The following is a 23,905-nucleotide window of genomic DNA, read 5'->3' as shown; positions in this document are numbered from 1 at the left end:
ATGTGAAAAGGACATGTTTGTTTCCGCAGGAGCAGCACATGCAGTCAGGAAAATGGCCCCACACCACAGTGGGGTTAACATTGGGTGCAGATGGCCACTATAACCTACTATAGCCCAATGGTTCTCAACCGCTTCAGGCCGTGATCCCCACCATAATAATCCTATAGCTATTTGAACTGGTGACCCCCCCAACACCCTGACAAGCACTTGGAATTGTAGGAGTTAAGGCATTAGATCAGATTGAGGCATGCACAGATTGAGGCAACGAGGCGTTGTGAGCTTGTAGATCGGCTATTTTCAAGATTTTTGCTTCTTTCTTATATCATTTGACAATTTGGCCATATGTTTGACCACTTTTTATTGATAGTTTGTTGACTACTTGCAGTAATGGTCCTTTTTCTTTTCTTTCTCTTTTTTTAGGCATTAAAAAAGTCTTAAGTCCTTTAATTGTTACTTCACTATCCTCTGGTCTGGGGTCCTGACCCACAGGTCGAGAACCACTGACATAGCCTGCTATAATCCAGTGTTAATCTATCCAAGTATAACTCTGGTGGTGTACACATTTAACCAAATGGATGGACCCGTACCAAACTTTACAAATGAACCTTTGTAAAGTTTAACTCTGAGGATTATTTTATTGTAGGCTATATAGACCAGTGGTTCTCAACCTTTTCAGGCCGCGACCCCCAAAATATTCTTATGTTAACTGGGGACCCCCCCACCCTGCACAAGCACGTTTGACTCGATCTCTCTATATTGTGAAAATAGACGATCTACATGCTCACAACGCCTCGCTTTGCGAGGCGTTGTGAGCATATAGATCTGCTATTTTCACAATTGCTGCCTCTAATATTTGACAATTTGACTAATGTTTGACCAGGGTACTAAAAAGGTATACAAGTCCTTAAATTGTCACTTTATAAATGTGCAGATACCCTGTATTTACTTATTGCGACCGTAGGTCGCATTTACTACCAAAACCTCCACCGGCTGTCCGTCCGTCAGTGAGTGAGTGAGTGAGTGAGTCACACGTCACACGTCACACTTTTGCCCTGCTCATATCTCCGCAACCGTTGCCCCGATCCATGCCAGATTTTGCACACACACTCCTTGCCTGCCAAACTACAACCTCCAAGGACCCCCGGAGCTCCAGGGACCCCCAAGTCCCTGGGGGACCCCCAGGTGTAAAAAATGACCAAATGTGCAAAAATGACCAAATGACCACCCCAACGGGGCTGCTCACGGGGAATTCCTGGGGACCACCCACTCCTGGTGCTCCAGAACTAATGCAAAAGTGGTGACGCCCCCAGTGGAGGACCCCCTCCACTGCAGCTCACATAAAATGCCGTAACTCGGGCTAGGAGCGTCCGGGAGAGCCGGGGCCGGTACTTATTCGTCCGCCAAGGCAACGCGGACACCCCACCCCTCATTTCTCACATGGCCCTCTTCTAGCGCCACCTTCAGGCCGATTTTTAAAACACATTTTTGGCCACTGCTCCTACAGTTTTGGCCCTAAAATCACGCGAATTGCTACACAGTATGTCTACACTCATCCCATCAACATGAATCTGTCCCATATAGCGCCATCTTCAGGCCGATTTTTAAAAACACATTTTTGGACACTGCTCCTACAGATTTTGCCCTAAAATCATGAAAATCACTACACAGTATGTCTACACTCATGTCATCAACATGGATCAGGAAGATTTTGGAAAAACACATTTTTGCCCTATTTGTGGAGATAAGTGACCTACGGTCGCATATCTCCCGAAAAATATATATTACATGGACGTAAAGGTGATCACATGAGACAGAATCATTTGCTACTGTTCAAAGCTGTGTAATTGCGACCGTAGGTCGCATTTACTACCAAAACCTCCACAGGCTGTCTGTCAGTGAGTGAGTCAGTGAGTCACACTTTTGCCCTGCTCATATCTCCACAACCGTTGCCCCCATCCATGCCACATTTTGCACACACACTCCTTACCTGCCAAACTACAACCTCCAAGGACCCCCGGAGCTCCAGGGACCCCCAGGTCCCTGGGGGACCCCCAGGTGTACAAAAATGTCCCTCCGTGAGTGACACATCACACGTCACACTTTTCCCCTGCTCATATCTCCACAACCGTTGCCCCCATCCATGCCACATTTTGCACACACACTCCTTACCTGCCAAACTACAACCTCCAAGGACCCCCGGAGCTACAGGGACCCCCAGCTCCCTGGGGGACCCCCAGATGTAAAAAAAAAACCCAAATGTGCAAAAATGACCAAATGACCACCCCAACGAGGCTGCTCACGGGGAATTCCCGGGGACCACCGACTCCTGGTGCTCCAGAACGGATGCAAAAGTGGTGGTGCCCCCAGTGGAGGACCCCCTACACTGCAGCTCACATAAAATGCCGTAACTCCGGCTAGGAGCGACCGGGAGAGCCGGGGCCGGTACCTATTCGTCCGCCTCGGCGCCGCGCAGACCCCACCCCTCATTTCTCACATGGCCCTCTTCTAGCGCCACCATCAGGCCGATTCTTGCAAAGCCACCTACGGTCGCTTATCTCCCGATTAGGGAGTCTTACTGGTGTATAACTGTTGAAGCACTATGCACTACAAGATAGAAGTTGAATGAATACACGAGGTTAAGTTGTTCTCTGTGGGGATAGCAGCAGAGCACAGCAGGGATAAATCCATATTTATTTATAGAGATTAAGATTGGCCCATACACCACACCCAAGCCGCAGCCATAACAATAAATACATGGCGTCGTCTTGGAATATTCAGACTGCTAGGTCGTTTCAAGGAGAAGGACAAATAACATCTTTGCATCTCGACTATATATAGCCCTATTCAGATATTCAAGATATACAGGCAATGTGGTGGCATATTTGACATTCAGATGGTCAGAACATATTCTCAAAAAGAGCATTGAGGTTGACCCTCATTTGCAATGCTGTCGAGGGTACAAAAATCAACAAGTAAGACATATATAAATCACAGAAACAACAAAATAAAACATAACCATAAATTGGTATGTTAAAAACAATTACATAATGAGGTAGGGAGATGTAAGAGCAGGAGGTTATTAAATTGTCCATAGGATATTGGAGCATTCTTTTTAATGTGAGTAGAGTGTTCCACGAAGAGCGTTCCATGAAATATAATCACAGGGACAAAGGTTAACAACCTATAATGTAAGGTGACGGTGGTGTCATGGGATAATTTCCCACAACAGCTGCGACCACAATGGCACAATGTCAATGTCACTTTACTCCCACTATTAATACAAATAAAAAAACTATTTAGTTTCACTAAGTACTGCTTGCATATGATTTCGCAGAATTATATGATCAAATTGCTTTGGAAGTTACATGTTGCTGTAACATAATTAAACACATGAATGAACACATTGGCATTAAAGGATTAGCACTGGGAGCATTCTGTGTCATTTCGATTTTTGCGTTGGTTATTCAAAAATAGCAGATCTCAGGTCTTAAAGGAGTAGTTCACCCCCAAAATGACCTTTTCTATTGATTTCTCATGCCATGGAGACTTGAGTTCAATAATAGTTTTAGTTTTTCACTGGCACACTGGCAGAAGTGTGGGAGAGAGGATTTATATTTTAAAATCAAATACTGTTTTAAACGTTCAATCAAATTAAATCACCTAATTTGCTGCATATTATATCCTGCACATTTCTACATTCAGTACAATTCTGAACTTTGACTGGGGAGGGAGCCGGGAAGATGGATGGGTTATTGCTTTAATGAGTCTAATGAGCGTTATAACAATGTCCTGGCAATCAAAATATGTCAATGTTTGGTGGTGCGTCATTAAAATGTATGTTGGCACACCGACTATCTAGCAGTGTTGATTTTGTTGACTGAAACTGACGAAAAATGTTTGTCGACTGCGTTATTTCACTGACAAAAACAAAATAAAAACTACGCTGTGATGACTAAAACTAAGACTAAATATATTGACAATTTCGTCAACAAAATAAAAACTAGACTAAAACGTAAGGGAGGGACTAGTGTGGAGAAGAGTAATTTTATGTTTGGTTGCTCTCAGGTGTTGCGCTCACAACTGCGACGCGTTGTGAGCTTGTAGATCGGCTATTTTCAGCACACAACCAAGTGTAAAATCAGTCATTACGATGCTATCAAGACCCGCCAAAATATATTTCAGTTGACTAAATCAACTGTAGATTTAGTCGACTAAAATCTTATATTTAGTCGATTAAAATTTTACTAAAACTAAAACTTTTCAGGTGACTTAATTATGACTAGAATTAAATGACATTTTATTCAAAAGACTATGACTAAAACTAAATCAAAATGTGCTGTCAAAAACATTACTATCTAGGAAAGGAAAACATGGCATTTGATTTCAAAAGGGTTGCATGCTGACCTTGTGGAGTGTAGAGATCTTGTGTGCTACATGTTGCTCTATGTATTATGTATGTAACACAAACAAAAAGAAAACACTGTCTACTTTATACTATCTAATTTGCATGGAAAAAGAAGATTGTAAAATTGTAAAATATTTAGACCAGACACATTATCTGGGTCCCTCAGAACCACCTGAGCCCTATCCTCTTCAACACCCTTGCCCCCACTAGAAAAACACAAGTACACAAGTCTTGACCTGTTTAGTTGATGCCCTATATATAACACATTATGAACTCATAAGCCGTATGTACACATGTTTACACACGTGTAGTTGAATGAACACTGGGGATTTCACTGTGTACGTGCATGTGTGTAGAAGGATCAGGTTCTGGGTGCCACAATGGAGAAGGGATGTATTTCACAAGAGCTGGCTAAAGCCCGGTGCTATTGGCTGTGGGGAGAAGTCATGTTCAGGGCACAAATGTTTACTTTGACATGTTTCGACACACCGCAAACCCAATGGCCCCAAGATCCCCAAGGTAGCAATGAACCAAACTTGTGCACAGTATTCACATGCACGAACCCAGGAGTCTCCCGTATCTTTAGCTCCTGCATAAACATAATGAAATTTTAGGTGGGACACCAGATACATTCAATAAGGACAGAGAACCCATTCATCTTCTTCAATATTATAGTGTTACAGTTCCGATTCTGTTTACTATAGACCAGGAGGGACAGGGGGACCCCTGTTAAACCAACAAAATACACTGATGACTGTGCTGTCAAACAATGAAACTATATGGAATCTGAAAAGGCTGTGGGGGTCCCTGCTTCATCTCTCTCAACTAAGGGGTCCTTGGCCTGAAAACGTTGAAGACCCCTGCTTTAGAGCGATATTGGTATTATACAGCTATTTAACACTTATTTCAACAAAATAAATGCTGTGTGTGTTTGTGTGTGTATTGTACCCTTGTTAAATAATTTATGTTTAACTTTTACCACAATTTAGTCATTATGTCAACTGACTAATCCCCACAGACATTTCTGTGTTGTCACTGCTGTTGCATCCCACTGGCTCCCCTGCCAGTGAGGAGCCCCCACCGGGAGGACATAGAGCCTTCGTCCTACTCCTCCCGTCCCAAAACTCCCTGCTGACAGATGCCACCCCGGTCCTTATGATTACGTGCAGTGACAAATATCCCCCTCGCCGCCCAGGATTCCCTCCCTTGAACACAGACCAATTGTGTTAGTATAGACGCTCTACAAAGCCGGATGCACCACAGTGGATTCGAACCCACAACCTCTGTGGTGGCGGCACTGGGAAGGCACTTTAACACTGCGCCATTCGAATACCACCTCCGGCATTTGTTGTTGCCTGAGAAATGAGGACATGCATATCAGCACTAGGTGACTGATGGCCGATATGCTTGCTGCGGATGGATGAACTCAGATAAAACATGTTTGGCAACCGAGTTTGGTCCATGTTTAACATGGAGAGTAGGCAATGATCATTGGGTATTACTGCCATTGTACCAATTTATTTTCTTCAAAAAACTGTACATTTAAGTGTAAAAAGAAAACTGTATTTCTGTGGATACATCCAACATCTCTTAAAAAATGCATGTGCAGAGTTGACTTTGACGCTGCCAACTTGTGATCTTCCTAACAACTATGCTGATAGTTGATTGACTTCAATGTGTGGATTACATACAGTAGATTATCAAGAAGTTCCACATTCTCTTGACTGCTTTCACATTTCCTGGTTGGTGAGTTTAATTCACATTAGGCAGAATTGGGCACACAGCACCATATTTCTTTGAGCGATGCAATTCAATATTAAGTCAAGGTGAATAATTAAGGAAAAAGAATTGAGGTGCCATTGTGAAATTAATTAACTCCTATTTCTGAGGTTATTGTTGCCATGCTTGATGAGCCTGGAGTTACACACTGTGGACACCGAGCGCAGCGTTGCAAGCTTGTAGATCTGCTATTTTTGAACAATTGTGAAAAGTTGTGCAAATCTTTGAAAGTATACCGTAGGTATAGCGAACATTTGTAATGCAAATCTTTCTTTCTCTTGGTCCCTGGAACAAAATATTTTCAGATGGGGGTCTGCGGTCAAATACATATAATCTTTGGGGGTCCTTGACATGAAAAGGTTGAGCACTTCTGATATAAAATCATACATCTTTCAGAAAACAGTTTTTAGGTATTTTTTAGGACTTAATGGGTTAAATAAAGTTCAGTTGATAGGATTATGTTTTATCTTTCAAAAGGTTATTTGTGTTCATTAAAAATACAAAATAAAACGATTAAACGTTATCAAATTGATTAGAAAAATGCTTTTTTTTGTTTGTTTGTTATTTTGGTAATGGGTGGTCAAGGTCAGACTTTCCAAAATCGGGATCGTCCCAAAAATGTGTCATGGGTCGTCCAGTCCAGCTAATTAAGCTGTGTTTGTAAGTTCCAGCCGTGTGAAGGAAGGAGTGGTCAGCCAGAGCTGTTCATTGGTGCTGTGGTGGGCTGGGCTCAGGCTGGCTGGGTTGGATGGACTGTTCATTGGTGCTGTGGTGGGCTGGGCTCAGGCTGGCTGGGTTGGATGGACTGCAATGCACTGAGTGATGTTCATTCACCACATGTTTGTTCTCTCCACAGATGAACACCATGGCCACCAGCCTCACCACCATGTTCCTCCTCTTCATTCATACCTGGATGATCTCAGCGCACGAAACTTCCTCTGACCAAGGTGCCTTTTACATTCAATTGCATTATGATTGACTGACTGACTGATGTTTTTTACTGAAAAAGGGCATAATACATGCACATATTATCTGTCAATAGAATGAAAAAGAAAACATGTTTTTGTGTGTGTGTGTGTGTGTGTGTGTGTGTGTGTGTGTGTGTGTGTGTGTGTGTGTGTGTGTGTGTGTGTGTGTGTGTGTGTGTGTGTGTGTGTGTGTGTGTGTGTGTGTGTGTGTGTGTGTGTGTACGAACTGAGTGTCATGTGTTTTGGGGAGGAGGGGTACATGTATACAATTTCAATGTACCGTTACTTAGAACTAATAATTGATGGTTATTATTTGGTCCAGATGCTATTCAGCCAACTCCTTTATGGAGGAACTTGAAGTTAACAAGTGTGGTGTATCGGATTCATAGACACGCTTTGGTGCAGGACATGCATATAAGTGTGGGAAGGCAAGAAAATTCCAGTCACAGCTGAAAATGATGAAACATTTGCATGTGGAATTGCTCTTGCATGGGGATGTTATTAGTGTCACATTAGGGCACGGCCACACCGCACTTCTATTCTACCCTATGAGGGCGAATTCTGCCAATGCATTTCAATTGGAATGGAGCTGGATTTCTGCAAAGAAAATAAAAATAAAACTACTCCATTACCATTGAAATGCATTGGCAGAATCCATTCTCACATAGGTAGAATATCATTCCAGTATGACCGTGCCCTTACAGTACATTTTGCTATTTAGCAACACATTTTATGTTGGTGATGATTTCCCTGCCTGAATAACATAATCATTTTATGGAAACAACATTGGAAGGTTTCTATAACCACAAAGCCACTTGACCAAAAAATAAAATAAAACAAATTATTCTGAAAACTCTTCTACTTTCACCTATAATGTCATGCCCAGATTAATTGAGACGCGAGGGTTAAAGTGGTTGAATTAATGCATCGCCAGAGGGAACTGACTAGCTGGCAAACGATGTCAAAACATTATTGTTATTTGCCACCACTTCTCACGCCCAGATGGCACAACACCAAAAACACTACACGGTAATCCGCCGAGAGGAAAGCCAAGGGGCTTTCGTTGAAGTGGCTTCCCAGGAATCCTGGAGAATGGTTAGAGCGCCATGAGCCATGCACCACAACACTGGTGAACAATGAGAAGCTGTTTAATCATTCAGAGGCCTCCCTTTTTCAACCACTCGGCCACACACTGTTTATTTGCATACATGGTCATTCACTGAGAGTAGGTTGGTCCGTTCAGAGGCAATGAATTCACACGCACGGTTCACATGCACAGTGCGTGCTTTGAATCGCATCTCGTTGCGTAACCCACTAACACAGTGTTGGTGCTGTACTGATTGAAGAAGCCCCCATTTACCCTCTGCTCTCCAGTTGCTTTAGCTATCTTGTTTGTATGCTCATATTACTTATGATTATACCATCACTGTTCCCAAAAACCTTTTTATTTTTTATTTCCTTTATTTATTGTTTTTGATTATTATTATTTCAAAATACATTCCCAAAAGGTAATTTCATTAATAAAATAAATCTAAGAAATGAGAAAACTAGTGTTTAAGAAGTAGTGACAATAGCCAATCTACAAGCTCACAACATGGCATGAATCTAAGTGTTGTGAGGTTGTAGATCTGCTGTTTTCACTGGTTTGGGTCCTGGGCAAATGTATAATTTCTCTTTTGAGTCACAGGCTAAAATGTTTGGGAACCACTGCCATAGATTGTATATTATTACCAGTAAGACTCCCTAATCGGGAGATAAGCGACCGTAGGTCTCGCTAGAAGAGGGCCATGTGAGAAATGAGGGGTGGGGTCTCCGCGTTGCCTTGGCGGACGAATAGGTACCGGCCCCGCTTAAAGCTATACTGTGTAAGTTGCTCAACTGGTGGTCTGTAGCAGTATAGCAAACCGCGGTCGCGTTTGCTTTTTTCGTCCGTTTTTCGCTCGCGGACCGGGCCGGCAGACCACCGCGTCCGCCTCGCCTCGCCGAGACGCTTTCAATGAGGTCTCCCGTGTCCTTCTACGAGCAGCGGTTGGAGAGTTACATGCTAGACTCCTCCAGTGTAAACACTGCAGTGTACTTCCTGAAGGCGTGTTTCCTAAACCCACCAGAGAGCCCGGCAGTGTATGTTCTGCGCTGTGATTGGCCGGCAGTGTATAACCCTCGCTGTGATTGGCCGGTAGTGTGATGACGCAATTTTTCCGCGAAAACCGGTCCCGGGCAGGGATCATAGAAAACATATAAAGAGAAGGCTTTAGAAGCTGAAAATAACGGAGTGGGGGTTCTAAAACTTTAGCGATTTAACAGCTAGGACCATTTTAAGATTTGTTTTATAAAAAAAGTTACATGGTACAACTTTAAATAATAGAAAATAGACAACATTATCTTAACCCAGTCAGACCAAGTGCAGAAGGCTGGGGTCAGACTTATTTTTATTTTACTCGTTGTATTCTTTAATCCTGTTTGTATCTCTCTACTTTGACCTAATACCTATCCTGTTTTTCACGCTTACTGTTGTTGCTGCTACAACACTTGAATTTCCCCCTGGGTATCAATAAAGGTCTGTGTAATTGTCTATCCTCACAGTTTTATGTGGTCATCACAAGCCCACATCGTTTGAGCCCGTCTTCACACCACATTGAAACTCCTGGAGCGAAAGCCCACAAATCTGTGCCAGATTGTTCACAGAAATCAATGTTTGCCGGAATCAATCGGTGCTTCAGCCAGTTGTGGTTTACTAGCAACGAGAATTGAATTGTCCAGGAGAACCAGAAGCTAGCTAATTTAACCACAAGAGAATGATTCATTCATGGAAGTGGGGTAATTTATTTCTCTCTCATACACGTCACATGTCTCTTGTGCTTTTAGACTCACCAAGACTGACTAGCTGACATACACATCCAGCCAGGGCCAGTACTGGTGGTGAGGCATTTCACTGTTCCATATTGTCCATGTCAGGCAGAAACCTTGTATCTCCATTAAGGATGGGACGATAAGTGTTGTTATCGTTTATCGTGATAAAAAACACTCAGGATAATCGTATCGTACCCCCCGAAGCACGGTAGAGCAGTGAACCGGCAGTAGCCTGGTGGTAACATCTGGGATAGCAACACTTCCGCATTTAAAATGCTGTATTGCACAAGATTCTATAATCTGAAACGTTAGCTATTGGCCTCAATATTGAGGCCAACTCGTTATTTGGGGTACTTCCGGAGGTTCCGGCAGACTCCCAGGGTGCTTCAAACACCACTGAGGAACTTTCATTTGAATGAATAGCTGGGGGTGGGGCAGTCCATCCTCTAGTGACTAGAGGACGGACTGCCTAGTGCAGGCCCAAGATAGGAATCCTAGGTTGGAAAGTGTGTCCGTGGGATTTGTATAAACATTTAGCCGATGAAAAGATTGTGACTAAATAATACTGTAACTATACTGGATCCATTAGTATCCAACAGCCAAGCAGTGACTATATTCAGTTGCATCAATGCTCTATTACTGTGCCTTCTGATGGCGTAAACTTTCTAGATGATCTAATCAGTTACAGTACATGTGGTTCTCTGCTATTAGGATAAGCAAACATTCTGTCCTGAACCCACGGATGTGAGGGGTCTGGCCTTCTTCTACCAAGGGAGGAAATGGCTTCTCTAAAAATGTACAGCATAGAAGGAGGCTTTTCCCTGTGAGGAAAAAAACACTGATTGATGGAGACCAACCAAGCACTCTACTCTATAAATACCCATTCACCCTCTTTGTGAACACTCTGCTCTCACAGGTGGGGCGTTAATGGAAGACCTTCTGCCATACATTGTGCAAACATTTTTTCATAACGGAACTAGTGACGGACCATCTTTACGTTGAGCTGTTAGTCGTATTCTTTGTGGTTTGTAGGATTCACTTTTTTAATGTTAAGCATAGCATTAGAGGTTATTGATTGAGTGCTGCTAAAAAAGAAATCCTTCTTCATCATTTAGAAATTGCTTCTAAAAGGAAATTAATTTGGATGGTTTGTTTTCTTTATTCCCAAAATAGACGGAGTGTTTTGCCAGGGCTCTGGGACACAAAGTCAACACGATGGCTGACGTAAACATGTTGATTGAGGTTGGAGTGATTAGCTTGAAGCGGTGCCTTGTATAGTGTCAGAAATTGAATGCATTATGATTCCAAATTGATATTTCCATATCGGAAAATGTGTTTTTGGCGCACTGGCATCAGCTGGTCGGCAGGTGTTTACCCAAGGGAACTAAGCTTGGCTAACATTGGGCAAACACAGCCGCACTCACAGCACTTACATACTTTACAGTACTTAAGCACTTTGACAAAAAAACAAACACACAAAGAAATTGCCAGTGCATTTGCCAATGGCCATTGGCCAGTGACTCAGTGCTCAGTCTGCGGATATAAACTGGTATGCACAACATGTCAGTCATGTTTCAGACCAGGGATCTTCAACAGGGGGTCCTCAGAATTACTACAGGGGGCCCTCCAAATCTTCCAATCCTTTTTATATTAACCACTTAAACCCCAGTGTCCATATTCTGAGAACTGTAGCCAAAAATAGCGGATCTGCGTGTGAGCTTGTAGATCGGCTATTTACGGAAAAGAGGTTTGGTGTAGAGGGGGAAAAGAGCAGACTAAGTACAGAGTGAAAGGTCAAGTTTGTTAAGTATTGACGGTTCAAGTGGTTAAATATCTGAGAACACAAATTGACATGAATCCAAAATACACTGATGATTGTGCTGTCAAACAATGAAACTATATGGAATCTATGGAGAGGTTGTGGGGGTCCCTGCTTCATCTCTCTCAGTCTCAACTAAGGGGTCCTTGGCCTGAAAATGTTGAAGACCCCTGTTTCAGACCCATTATGTACAGTATCATAATAGGTCAAAATGTGCCTTGATGTGCGAGTCATCTACCTCTTTCTTTTTCACACACGGATATCGTCGCTCGAGCGTGTAGCGGCTACGTTTGCGCGACACACTAAAAGTTTAAATATGGAGATACAAGGTTTCAGCCCGACAGCAAAGATATTCATGTTGCAAAAATGTGCCGACTTCTCATGTGTAGCTGTAAACTGTGCCATTAAAACCCTCAAGCATAGCTAAGTGTCAGATTGATTTTTCTCTTAATCCTCCGTTTAGCGCGGCTCCTCGAAGGAGACGGGGATCTGCTGGTAAACAGGTTATTTTTAACCTTTTGAAACCCCTGATGAGCTGCTAACCAGGCCAGGGGTATTTCATCATGTCCAAGCGCTGCCTTAGAGCTGTGGAGGAGCCATCTTGTCCTCTCAGTTCTTGGTACTCAACGCCGCAATGTAAAAGAATACTCCATAATCATTACAAGTAAACCCGAGTCAAAGTACATCATTATTGGCATGGAAATATGCTTACAATTATAAGTAAAAGTGCTAAAATCTTTCAATATGTTGTAAACCTTCTCAAAAATAGGCGAACTATAAAATAGGGCTCATTTGGTTAATGTGTGTGTTGTAATAAAAATCAAAAGCTACTTGTAACTAAAGTTGGAGTAAGGAGTAAGTAAGTGCAATATTTGCCTCTGGGATGTCGTGGAGTAAAAGTATCAAGTTTTGGAAAAATGGAAAGCACCCCAGAATTGTTAAAGTACAATCCTTAAGTACTGTACATGTACCACTGGTACTGAGCCAGTCTGAGGTTATGCTGTCGATGTGGTTGACTTGACACCTTCCTTCTACTCCCAGTAGACCCTGGCTGCCGGAGATGGATCGGTATTTGGTACCCTGCCCTCCCTCCCTGTTTGTTTGGGTATTGGGTGTATGTGTGCTGCAGTGAAAATGAGCGCGCAAACTATTGTTCGTTTTTGTGTCCCCTACTCCCCAATAAGCTTAAACATTACTCGATATTGCGGTCGAAAAACGAGATACGATTTGTGTTTTTAATTCAGCCTCCCAAGCGAAAAGGCTGCTATGCTTTTAAACCCACGACTTTCTCACACACAAGCCAAATATATCCTTTGTTGTACAACGGTGTTGCTCGCCAACATCATTTCTTTCAGATTTCTGTGTTTTTTTAAAATCAATGATTTATTCATATAAATTGGACTTTAAACAGTAGTTGTGCATACGTGGTGAGCGTGTGTGCGTGTGTGTGCTGTGCAAGCCAGTAAGGCTGGTTTCTATTTACGAGGAGGGATCCTGAGGACAGATTGAGAACAAACTGTTTCCACGAAAGCCGCGGCAGTTGAGTTGACAGAGAGAGCACGGCTGCAGCGTGCGTGCATGTGAAGGGTGGAAAGGGACTTCCAGGAAAATGCAGCGGAGTGTCTGCCTGCCCCCTCCGGGCCATGCTGCTCTCTTGAGTTATGTTACATCCAGCCGCTCCCGCCCTGAAGTGCACGTCATGCATGCTCCCTTGCAAAAGAAAGACACATTGATTTGTGCCGTGCATGTGGCAACATGTGAACAGCACATGTGTATTGTGTGGACCTGTAAGGATATCACTGTGCAACAGTTGAGGAAAATGAGTAGGCTATGTTATTTAGTTAGGGAGTGTCTTATAAGAAAATCTCTCTGTCTCTCAGTCTCTACAATTACACAATTTAGGCACTAATCCAGAGCGATTTACAAGATTGCAAGATTGAATTAACCCATTTAGGCCTAGGATTATTGACTGCTTTAACTATTGAAAAATAGCAGATATACAAGCTCACAGCGCGGCACCAAGTGCCACACCGCGAGCTTGTAGATCTGCTATTTTTGAAAAAGTTGTGAAAAGGTGTGCAAAATGTATTTTCAAAGCGAACGTTTGTAACTCAAATTTTGCTTCTGGGGGGTCCCTGGAACTAGATATTTTGAGATGCGGGTCCGTGGCCAAATAAATATAATTTTGGGGGTCCTTCCTTCACATGAAAAGGTTTGAGAACCACTGACATAGTAGTCTCTCAAGAACAGACTAACTGAGCTCCAGTTAAGTGAAAAGTACCTTTTCTTTGACGATGGCTGGCCAGATTGCTGACATAGAAACATAGGTTTTTCAAAAAAACCTCAGAAGGATTCAAAAGAAACTTATAGAATCGGGTTAAAATTCTAATTTTCACGATTTTTCAAAAATAGCAGATCTACAAGCTCGCAGCGCGGCACTCGGTGCCGCGCTGTGAGCTTGTATATCTGCTATTTTTCATTAGTTAAAGCATAAAATAATGATACACAATGTGTACCCGTTATGAATGAATTAAGCAGAGTAAGCATGAACCTTTGTCAACAAATGACAATTCTCTCTCTCTCTCTCTCTCTCTCTCTCTCTCTCTCTCTCTCTCTCTCTCTCTCTCTCTCTCTCTCCCCCCCCCTTTCCCCCTCCCTCATCTTTCCATATCTCATTACAGCTGTCCCACAGAAGCTCCCCCACCTCACAGGCTGTCTCTCCACCAACATGGAGACTTTCCGTTGCAGCTGGAATGTGGGAACATTCCAGAACCTCTCAGAGCCAGGCAATCTCCGGTTATTCTACATGGCCAAAGAGTGAGCCTAATCAAGTAGCCTTTAGTGATAGAAAGATTTTTCAATATGATATCAAATTTAAATATGAATTTATTGTATATCGTCGTTGTCGGGTGGAAACCTTGTATGTCCAAAACCGTTCATTTCGTATTTATCATTTAAAAAATGAACTAAACTAGTGAAAACAGCCGATCTACAAGCACACAACGCCTCGCACCGCGAGGCGTTGTGTGCTTGTAGATCTGCTGTTTTCACTACTTTTGTGCGACGGTCTTGTATGATGAAGCAGGGCTTTGCTTTACGAAAAAAACATACAAATTTGAAACTTGGAGATACGAGGTTTCTGCCCGACAGTGACGATATACAATTGCATATTTTGAAAGACAATTTACTAGGACTCGAGCAAACACTTTTGTTTTCAAAGATGTTAGGAAAGCACTGTTTTTAATGTTCTTGTTACTTCGCTGCAGCCTAACTAAGATTATCGGTGTCCATAGTTCATTGCTGCAGAATTCTTTCTCTATTTTCAGGACACAAAGCTACCAAAACAAGGCATAAAGTCTAATAATAATGGCGTGGCCTCCCTGTCCAATCTTTAGCTATCAGTAGAAAGATACTGGCGCAGGCCTACAGGGTGTAAATCAGGCCACGCAGTGTTCAGTTCGTGAATAGATATTTTACTGCAGTGCCATTTTAATTGTTTGTCTATTCTCTGCTACAGAGAGCCACCCCGCGGACTGTTTAATGTACTGTAGTGTCCTTTGATTGGTATACTTTTGTAGGTTCATATTATACATGTACACATAAATACAAACACTGTTCTATAGGGCTTGAGCTTTGACCGTGCCGTGAACATAGGCCTGTTTCAAATGCACATATTTGAAATAGTTATATGTCTGTAATACTCTGTATGAGTGTCCGTATGAGTGATACATGCATGTGCAATTTTCTTTTTCCTCAGTCTCTAACTGAAATGGAATAGACCATGGGTCTTCAACAGAGGGTCCGGGACCCCTAGGGGGTCCTCAGAGTTACTACAGGGGGTCCTCCAAATCTTTGAGTGATAGAAAGTTATTTTTTATATTAACCACTTGAACCCTAGTGTCCATATTCTGAGAACAAAAAATAGCAGATCTACAAGATCTACAATGCCGCTGTGAGCTTGTAGATTGGCTATTTTTTAGCAAAGAGGTTTGGTGAGGAGGGAAAAAGAGCAGACCAAGTACAGAGTGAAAGGTCAAGTTTATTAAGTGTTGACGGTTCAAGTGGTTAAATATCTGAAAACACAAATTGTCATGAATCCAAAATACACTGATGATTGTGCTGTGAAACAATTAAATATGGAAATCAATGAAGAGGTTGTGGGGGTCCCTGCTTCATCTCTCTCTCAACTAAGGGGTCCTTGGCCTGAAAACGTTGAAGACTCCTGGAATAGACATTGAAAAAATGTATACAGTATATACTGTATATAAAACTTTGTTCCCAACAACAACTGAGCAGATTTAGTACACATGAACGATTGTAGGATTCCAGCAGTTAACTGCTTTTGCAATACAAGTGTGTGCATTGTTGAGATTAAGACTTATCTAACAGTGGTCACAGCTGCACAAGAGGAAATGTACAGGAGCCAGTCCAATGGGTAAATATGTCTGGGAGGTCTTAATTTGATCAAAAGCCACTAATAGGAGAGCTGGGTTTCTGCTTATGAAATTGGTAATGATGAATTCTTTGCAGTAATCCATTACCCAACATACGTCGTTGACCAGAATCCCCCAGGAATCTATACTAGGACCCTCCTTTTTCCCCTCACCAAATCTCTTCTACAAGTAGGGCTGTTACAATTTATTTAGGCTTTGAAGTTGCACAGGGCAGATATGACAAATAGCCTAAATATACAAAGAAATGACTGACATATACAATAACAGTGGTCTAAAGTAACTAAGTACATTTACTTAAAGGGGCACTCCACCACTTTTCAACCTATCTCCATATAATAGGTCCTCACTAATGTTCATGATAAAATATCACAATTTCTTTCTACTCAGTTTGGGTCTCATCGGAGAGCTGTGGGTGGGTCAAATCCTTCCTACCGGTGACATCATCAATGGGAAATGCAAGCTAATAGAAACTGCAGGCTTTCTATTCCTGACAAAGTTGCAATGTTAAAGTGGAAGCCATTGTTCTCGTGATAATAAAAATAAAATATTATTTTAAAAAAAATTGTCAAACGATGATGTCACCGGTAGGAAGGATTTGACAGCTCTCCTATGAGACCCAGACTGAATAGAAAAAAATTGTGCTATTTTATTATGAACATTAGTGAGGACCTATTATATGAAGACAGGTTGAAAAGTGGTGAACTACTCCTTTAAGTACTGTACAATTTTAGTTATTTGTACTTTACTTGAGTATTTCCAATTTCCAATACTTTTACTTCTACTCCATTACATATATATTGTACTTTTAATACAATACAATTATTTGAAAACTTTAGTTACAAATTACTTTGCAGATATACATTATATTATAAAACATCCATTAACGACTTTAGCCCTATTTTATACCTAGGCTACTTGAAAATTGCCGATCTACAAGCTCACAACGCGTCGCGTTTTGGCTATCTACAAGCTCTGTCGTTGTGGCCCATCTAGAAGCTCGCATTTTGCAACGCACTGTGACCTTGTAGATGGGCTATTTTAGCAGCCAGAATAGGGACTACTATATTCTCCTATGGAGTTCCCTGGCACAAAATCCAAGTACATACAACAAAACTAACCCTGAAGAATTGTGAAAATCTTTTCACAAATGTTGGCACAAAATCCTTTCAGATAGCGTCCCCAGCCAAATACTGTACATAAACACATGGGGGGGGGGGGGGGGGGCCTTGACATGAAAATGTTTGAGGACCACCGTTTTTAGACCATGTTTGTCTTCCCTGCCCTTTCAGGAAAACTTCTGGATGGTCTGAATGTCCTGACTATGCTGCTGACCGGCCCCACGAGTGCTTCTTCAATGAGAACCACACAGCCACTTGGACAAAATACTTCTTCCAGCTCCGTTCACAAGACGAGGCCGTCCTGTACGATGAGAGTTATTTCCTGACGATTGAAGACATTGGTGAGCAAGCGTGACGCGGCCACAGTGACTGCTCGGTTTGTTGCTGTTGAGTTGTTTATATCCTGAACCACGAACCACTGTAAAGCTTACCCAGTCACCGAATTGCCCCCGTTGTTTTCATCTAGCACTAAGCAGCGACCGCAGTAACTTATGATGAAATATATGTAAATGTATGACAATGAAAGGGGCACGGTGGTGCAGTGGTTAGCACTTCGCTTCACAGCTCGAAGGTCCTGGGTTCGATTCCCGCCGGGGGAAGCTGTGGGCACTGGGGGCGTGTTCCTCCACCCGCGTCATCAGCGCCCACACCCTAGGTGGGGTTGGCGATAGGGCCTTTCTGTGGTGAGTTTGCATGTTCTCCCCGTGTCTCCTTGGGCATAGGCCCTCACACAAAAACATGCAGTAGCGCGGCAGGGGGAGAGCGGAAACCAGGACTACAGGTTACGTTAGGTAGTCACCGGGTGAGAAAAAAACGTGGGATAAAAAACCTTAAAAAAAAAAAGAAATGTATGGCAATGAATCGGTTCAAAACAGAAACAGAAAAACCCTTAAAGTTCACCTGGAATGCATAAAATGTAAATTACAACTTTGCTTGTAGTGGGAAGTGGGATCTCTATTTTGGGCAAATGCATTCAAACATTTTGAAATAAATTAAGTCACAAAATGTAAAAATTTCCCAAATATAGTGAAAATATCAAGTCTGCAAGCTCTCAACACATTGTGACACTTTGTCAGCTGGTAGATCTTGAGTAGGGATGCAAATTATCGATTCATTCATTAATTGATAGTTGATAACCTTATCTATCGATTAACTAACAAATTGATAAGCGGCGTTTTTTTAAGGACCAAATGGAAAATTCTTGACCGAAACCGAAATTCATTTCTCTCCAAAAGCCCTTGAATATGATTATGTTAAGCTCACATTTGATGTCGCGCACACCATACCTTTCACTTTCTCGTTATAACTAGTATGTATCTATTGGTCCTTCTAGTGCGGCCGGATCCTCCGGTGGGGTTGAACTGGACCTTGCTGGATGTGAGCCTGACTGGTTCTCTCTTTGACATCATGGTGAACTGGAAGCCCCCGGAGTCTGCCGACGTGCAGATGGGCTGGATAACCCTGGAGTACCAGGTCCAGCACCGCGGGGTCAACGCCACACGCTGGACAGTGGTGGGTGATTTGATTTGCCATGTGTGTTGGCCACCATGACTACTAGCATCAGCTATAGGGCATAGCGGCGGGCGTGGTTTTCTGGTGCCACAAAAGAATCGTCCATTCATTTTTCCAATAGAGATTCTTACAAAAATATTTATATCAATTATTTTAAGCCATCAAGCCATCCAGGATCCTGGTGAATCATAACCATAAAACCTATTTTTTTACACGTTACAGCCCATTCGCACTGTCGTGAGCGACGATGAAATCAAATTTAAAATACATTTGTTTCAATGAGACCGAACTGACGTATTTTATTATTAGTTACTTATTTGATTGGTTCAGGCTAACTCGCAACACAATGGCCAACGCTCCATGTTGTACAGCTTCTCTATTTTCAGTCTCTTTGACTCTGATTAAGTTTATTACCGTTGAAGCGCTGTTCTGCAGCTGCAATAAAAAGGCTTTAACTTCCCATGTGCTACAGTAATTTTTTTTCATGGGGGAGAGAGTTGGCTCAGAACGCAGAACGTGTGCGTTTGTGTGGCTGATGTGCTTATCATTTGTTGATACGCACACATTCTGTGAAACTGTCAAAAGGTCGTTGTGTGCTTTTGGTTCCTTTGCACCCAGATAAACTCTGGTGTCTCTTGTACCAAAGCAAACTGCAACTAGGAAACATATCTGTTGCTTAAACATTCAAAGTCAGATTAGACATTGCAGAGATCAAGTGCAAATCTAACTAAATTAACAGCAGCGAGAGAGAGAGAGAGGGGGAGGGAGAGAGAGAGAGAGAGAGAGAGAGAGCTTGACCAATCCTCAAATCCATGATATTGTCTAATCAGAAAAGGGAAAATTGCAGACCTCTCCATTCTATGTAATGGAGAAATCGGGGCGTCCGGTGGCCTACTGGTCAAGGCGTATACCACATAGGCACTGCCACATAGACATGGTTGCCGCGGCGTTGCCTGCTTAATTCCCGATCCGGACGACGTTTACCGCATGTCACTCCCCATCTCCTGTCAGTCTACTGGACCTCCCTTGGTCAATAAAGGCATAAAAAGCCCCCAAAAAATGAATTGTAATGGAGAAATCAAATACTTATTTTCCCCTCATGCACGTACACACAAAGTCACGTATTGGAGCGATAAGCACCGTAAAAAAAAGGTGTAAGATCCTACATTGAAGAAATTCACATGAAATACAATAATATATTTAAACATATTCATTCAACGATTATACTACTACACTACATCGATATGGTAAACCTCGCAGAACACCCACATAACCCCAGGTCTGCATTACTACAGCTTCGCTTTTATTGACTTTTGTGGGTCTTTTTTTCCAGGTAAAGATAAAGGTTGTTTGCTTTTGTTGATCTTTTCTTTTTCAGTGAAAGATAACTTTCGTAGGGCAAGCACTCATCGTCACATCAGTGTTTACTGTACCTGCAGTAGGGCTGTCACGATTATGACATTTTACATGACGATTAATTGTCACTCAAATAATTGCGATTAACGATTTCATTGTGTATTTGTCGTTGACAATTACATTTCTGTTTGGCTTTTAGGCTTTGAAGTTGCACATGGCAGATATGACACATAACCTAAATATACAAAGAAATTACTGACATATTTGACAATTCTATACTTAAAAAAGAACAATGATAGTGGAAATATCCGATCTACAAGCTCACAACGTGTCGCATCGCTTGTAGATCTGCTATTTCCACTACTTTTTGAAAGTGTTTGTAACTATATTAACATTTCTCAACATGGAAACGATTATGCAAAATAATTGCAATTACCTCAAATAATTGCGATTAGATGATTATGTAATAATTGTGACAACCCTAGCCTGCAGGTTTGCAGACAACCCAGATCATCATACAGCATGTAAATAAGAACCCAATTAACTTAGTCAAATAAAGGTAAATTAGACATAAGAATTCTTATTAACTATTCATTTAAACAGCAGTCCTTGTTTGAGTTGTTTGAGTTATTTTTATTCTAACCCGGTGTATTTTACAAGGCATTGTTCACTCGATTTACTTGACATTATTGTACATACAGATCATAATATTTACAAATCAAGCAACATTTATACCCAACCATTTTGCTTTGAAATGCATGAAAAAAACATGTTTAGCTGTTCTTTGCTGAGAGTTCTTGAATAAAATATGTCACATGGGAATGTAAAGGGGAAACGCGTTGTTTACCCTACGGTATGTGTCCTTGTTGTTGGTAATCCGAGTGTCAAGGATTTCCCAGAGTGATATGAGAACTCTTGTTTTCTACTCCCTCAGGCTGACCTTGAGAAAACGACACAGCGTACGATTTATGGCCTTGAGACCAACGTGAGCCACGAGGTCAGGGTGAGATGCAAGACGCTGGCCAACAAACACTTTGGGGGTTTCAGCGAGTCCATATTCATCAGCATCCCTTCTAGAGGTGAACTACTTTACAGTACACAGCATATCACAGCAAACCCCTCAGTATTCATTCAACCCATTTAGGCCTAGAATTATTGAACGCTTTAACCAGTGAAAAATGGCAGATATACAAGCTCACAGCGCGGCTGCAAGCTCGTAGATCTGCTATTTTTGGAAGAAGTCGTGAAAATGTGTGCAAATCTTTGAATATATTATGTATTTTCAAAGCGAACGTTTATAACTCAAATGTTGCTTTTGGGTGGTCCCTGGAACTAAATATTTTGAGATGGGGGTCCGTGGCCAAATAAATATCATTTTCGGGGTCCTTCACATGAAAAGGTTTGAGAACCACTGACATAGTAGTCTCTCAAGAACAGACTAACTGAGCTCCATTTAAGTGAAAAGGACCTTTTCTTTGACGATGGCTGGCCAGATTGCTGACATAGAAACATAGGTTTTTCATAAAATCTTAGAAGGATCGTTGTGAGCTTGTAGATCGGCTATTTTTGGCAAAGAGCTTTGGTGTAGAGGGGAAAAAGAGCAGACTAAGTACAGAGTGAAAGGTTGAGTTTTTTAAGTATTGATGGTTCAAGTGGTTAAATATCTGAAAACACAAATTGACACGATTCCAAAATACACTGATGATTGTGCTGTCAAACGATGACACTATATGGAATCTATGAACAGGTTGTGGGGGTCCCTGCTTCATCTCTCTCTCAACTAAGGGGTCCTTGGCCTGAAAACGTCGGAAGACCCCTGACCTACAGTATTACTGAGACAGACACACAGTCTAGCAGTGATTACTTTCTAAACAGAGCTTTAACTTTTAAACAGAGAACTATTGTAGGTCTGTTTGTACACTCAGAGTTATAAAGAGGGTTTTACTGTGTTCCTTTCAAGATTGTCTGATTGTCTAGCCATTATGATATGTTGTAGATGGTTTAAAAATGCAACGAGTTGCTAGGAAACGTGAAAACCCTTGTCAACGCGTATGTGTGTGTGTGTGTGTGTGTGTGTGTGTGTGTGTGTGTGTGTGTGTGTGTGTGTCGTGTGCGCGTGTGCGTGTGTGTCACGTGGTTGTATTTTAACCCCAGTGCCTGGATTTCCTGTGGCGATCTTGCTGGTCTTTGCTGCCTTGTGTTTAGTGGGCATCCTTATGCTGATCGTTGTCTCCCAGCAACAAAAGTAAGACATTTCTATTGTTGACACCCAATGTATCTCTGTGCAAGTACTGATGAGGATAGAAAAGAGATTCTGACAATATTAAAGTATAACAGAAATGCAGAAAATCACACAGTTAATTCACCACATTGTGAATTGCTTCTTCTCTTCGTGTTCTGTATGCTTCTTTAATAAGAAATGTTATTATCCCGTAGTTGACATAGCCATAGCATCTCATAGCCTTCGGCAAAAGATCAATATTATTTTCAATATGGACTTTACATAGATTGTGCATTACATTTACACACACATTCATTTACCCATTCACACACACATTCATACACCGATGGCAGAGGAAACCATGCAAGGTACCAACCAGCACATCGGGAGCAATTAGGGGTTCAGAGTCTTGCTCAAGGACACTTCGACACTTACTCTGGGGGAGCCCGGGATCGAACTGGGAACCTTGCGATTCTCCATCCACTCTACCCCTGAGCCACTGCCACCCCAAATATTTCTCAGACATATTTCATTAATATTGGTTTATTTGCTTCGTAAAGTTATTAAAGGCATACTTTGGCACACATAAATGTCGTACAAGGAAAAAGTGTAGGCCTAAATGTGTAAATATAACTCTGTCTCCCCAGGTTGATGGTTATTCTTTTGCCTCCGATTCCTGGACCTAAAATCAGAGGAATTGACCCAGAACTGCTCAAGGTATTATACAGACTATATAAATTCCATGCATTTACTGTGTGTGTGTGTGTGTGTGTGTGTGTGTGTGTGTGTGTGTGTGTGTGTGTGTGTGTGTGTGTGTGTGTGTGTGTGTGTGTGTGTGTGTGTGTGTGTGTGTGTGTGTGTGTGTGTGTGTGTGTGTGTGTGTGTGTGTGTGTGTGTGTGTGTGTGGCGCTCTGGTCATTTGAGCACAAACGTGGCCAATTTTCAGAGATGATAATTGTAAATGTATATTCTTTTCTTACAGAAAGGCAAGTTGGTAGAGTTGACCTCGATCCTGGGTGACCACCCCGACTTGAGGCCGGAGTTGTACAACAACGACCACTGGGTGGAGTTCATCGAGCTGGACATGGAGGAGCCCAACGACAGGCTCACAGACATGGACACCGACTGTCTCGTGGACCGCTCGCCGTCCTCCGGCCGCTCGCCCCTGTCCATTGGCTTCCGCGACGACGACTCGGGCCGCGCCAGCTGCTGTGACCCAGACATCCCCTGCTGCGACGCGGAAACCTTGCCCTTTCACTCGCTTCTCTCACATCGCAGGTCCAGCCAGGAACACTCTTCCCTGGTCAGAGACCCGAGCACCCCGGCCCAGAACCCCGCCTCTGGGGACTGCCCCCTGGTGGCCGTTCCTGGCAAAGAGGAGCTTTATACCCAGGTGAGCAGGCACGTGCACACATAGACATCA

At 42.4% G+C, this 23,905-nt stretch overlaps 1 protein-coding gene across 1 annotated transcript in view; it reads left to right on the top strand.

Moving 5' to 3' along the window:
- LOC308298961 (growth hormone receptor-like) overlaps positions 1-23,905 on the top strand; it is a 28,051-nt gene that overhangs the window by 1,938 nt on the left and 2,208 nt on the right. Inside the window, exons 2-9 of the mRNA XM_080742673.1 lie at positions 7,041-7,131; positions 14,503-14,638; positions 17,565-17,734; positions 18,727-18,905; positions 21,196-21,340; positions 22,416-22,506; positions 23,130-23,199; positions 23,465-23,875. Coding sequence (XP_080598799.1) covers positions 7,041-7,131; positions 14,503-14,638; positions 17,565-17,734; positions 18,727-18,905; positions 21,196-21,340; positions 22,416-22,506; positions 23,130-23,199; positions 23,465-23,875 — 1,293 coding nt within the window. The remainder of the gene's footprint in view (positions 1-7,040; positions 7,132-14,502; positions 14,639-17,564; positions 17,735-18,726; positions 18,906-21,195; positions 21,341-22,415; positions 22,507-23,129; positions 23,200-23,464; positions 23,876-23,905) is intronic.

This window comes from Nannobrachium achirus (genome assembly GCF_963921795.1).
Source record: "Nannobrachium achirus genome assembly, chromosome: 15".
Lineage (NCBI taxonomy): Eukaryota > Metazoa > Chordata > Actinopteri > Myctophiformes > Myctophidae > Nannobrachium > Nannobrachium achirus.
Note: the sequence above shows the minus strand (reverse complement) of the source record. Positions and strands in the feature narration are given on the sequence as shown.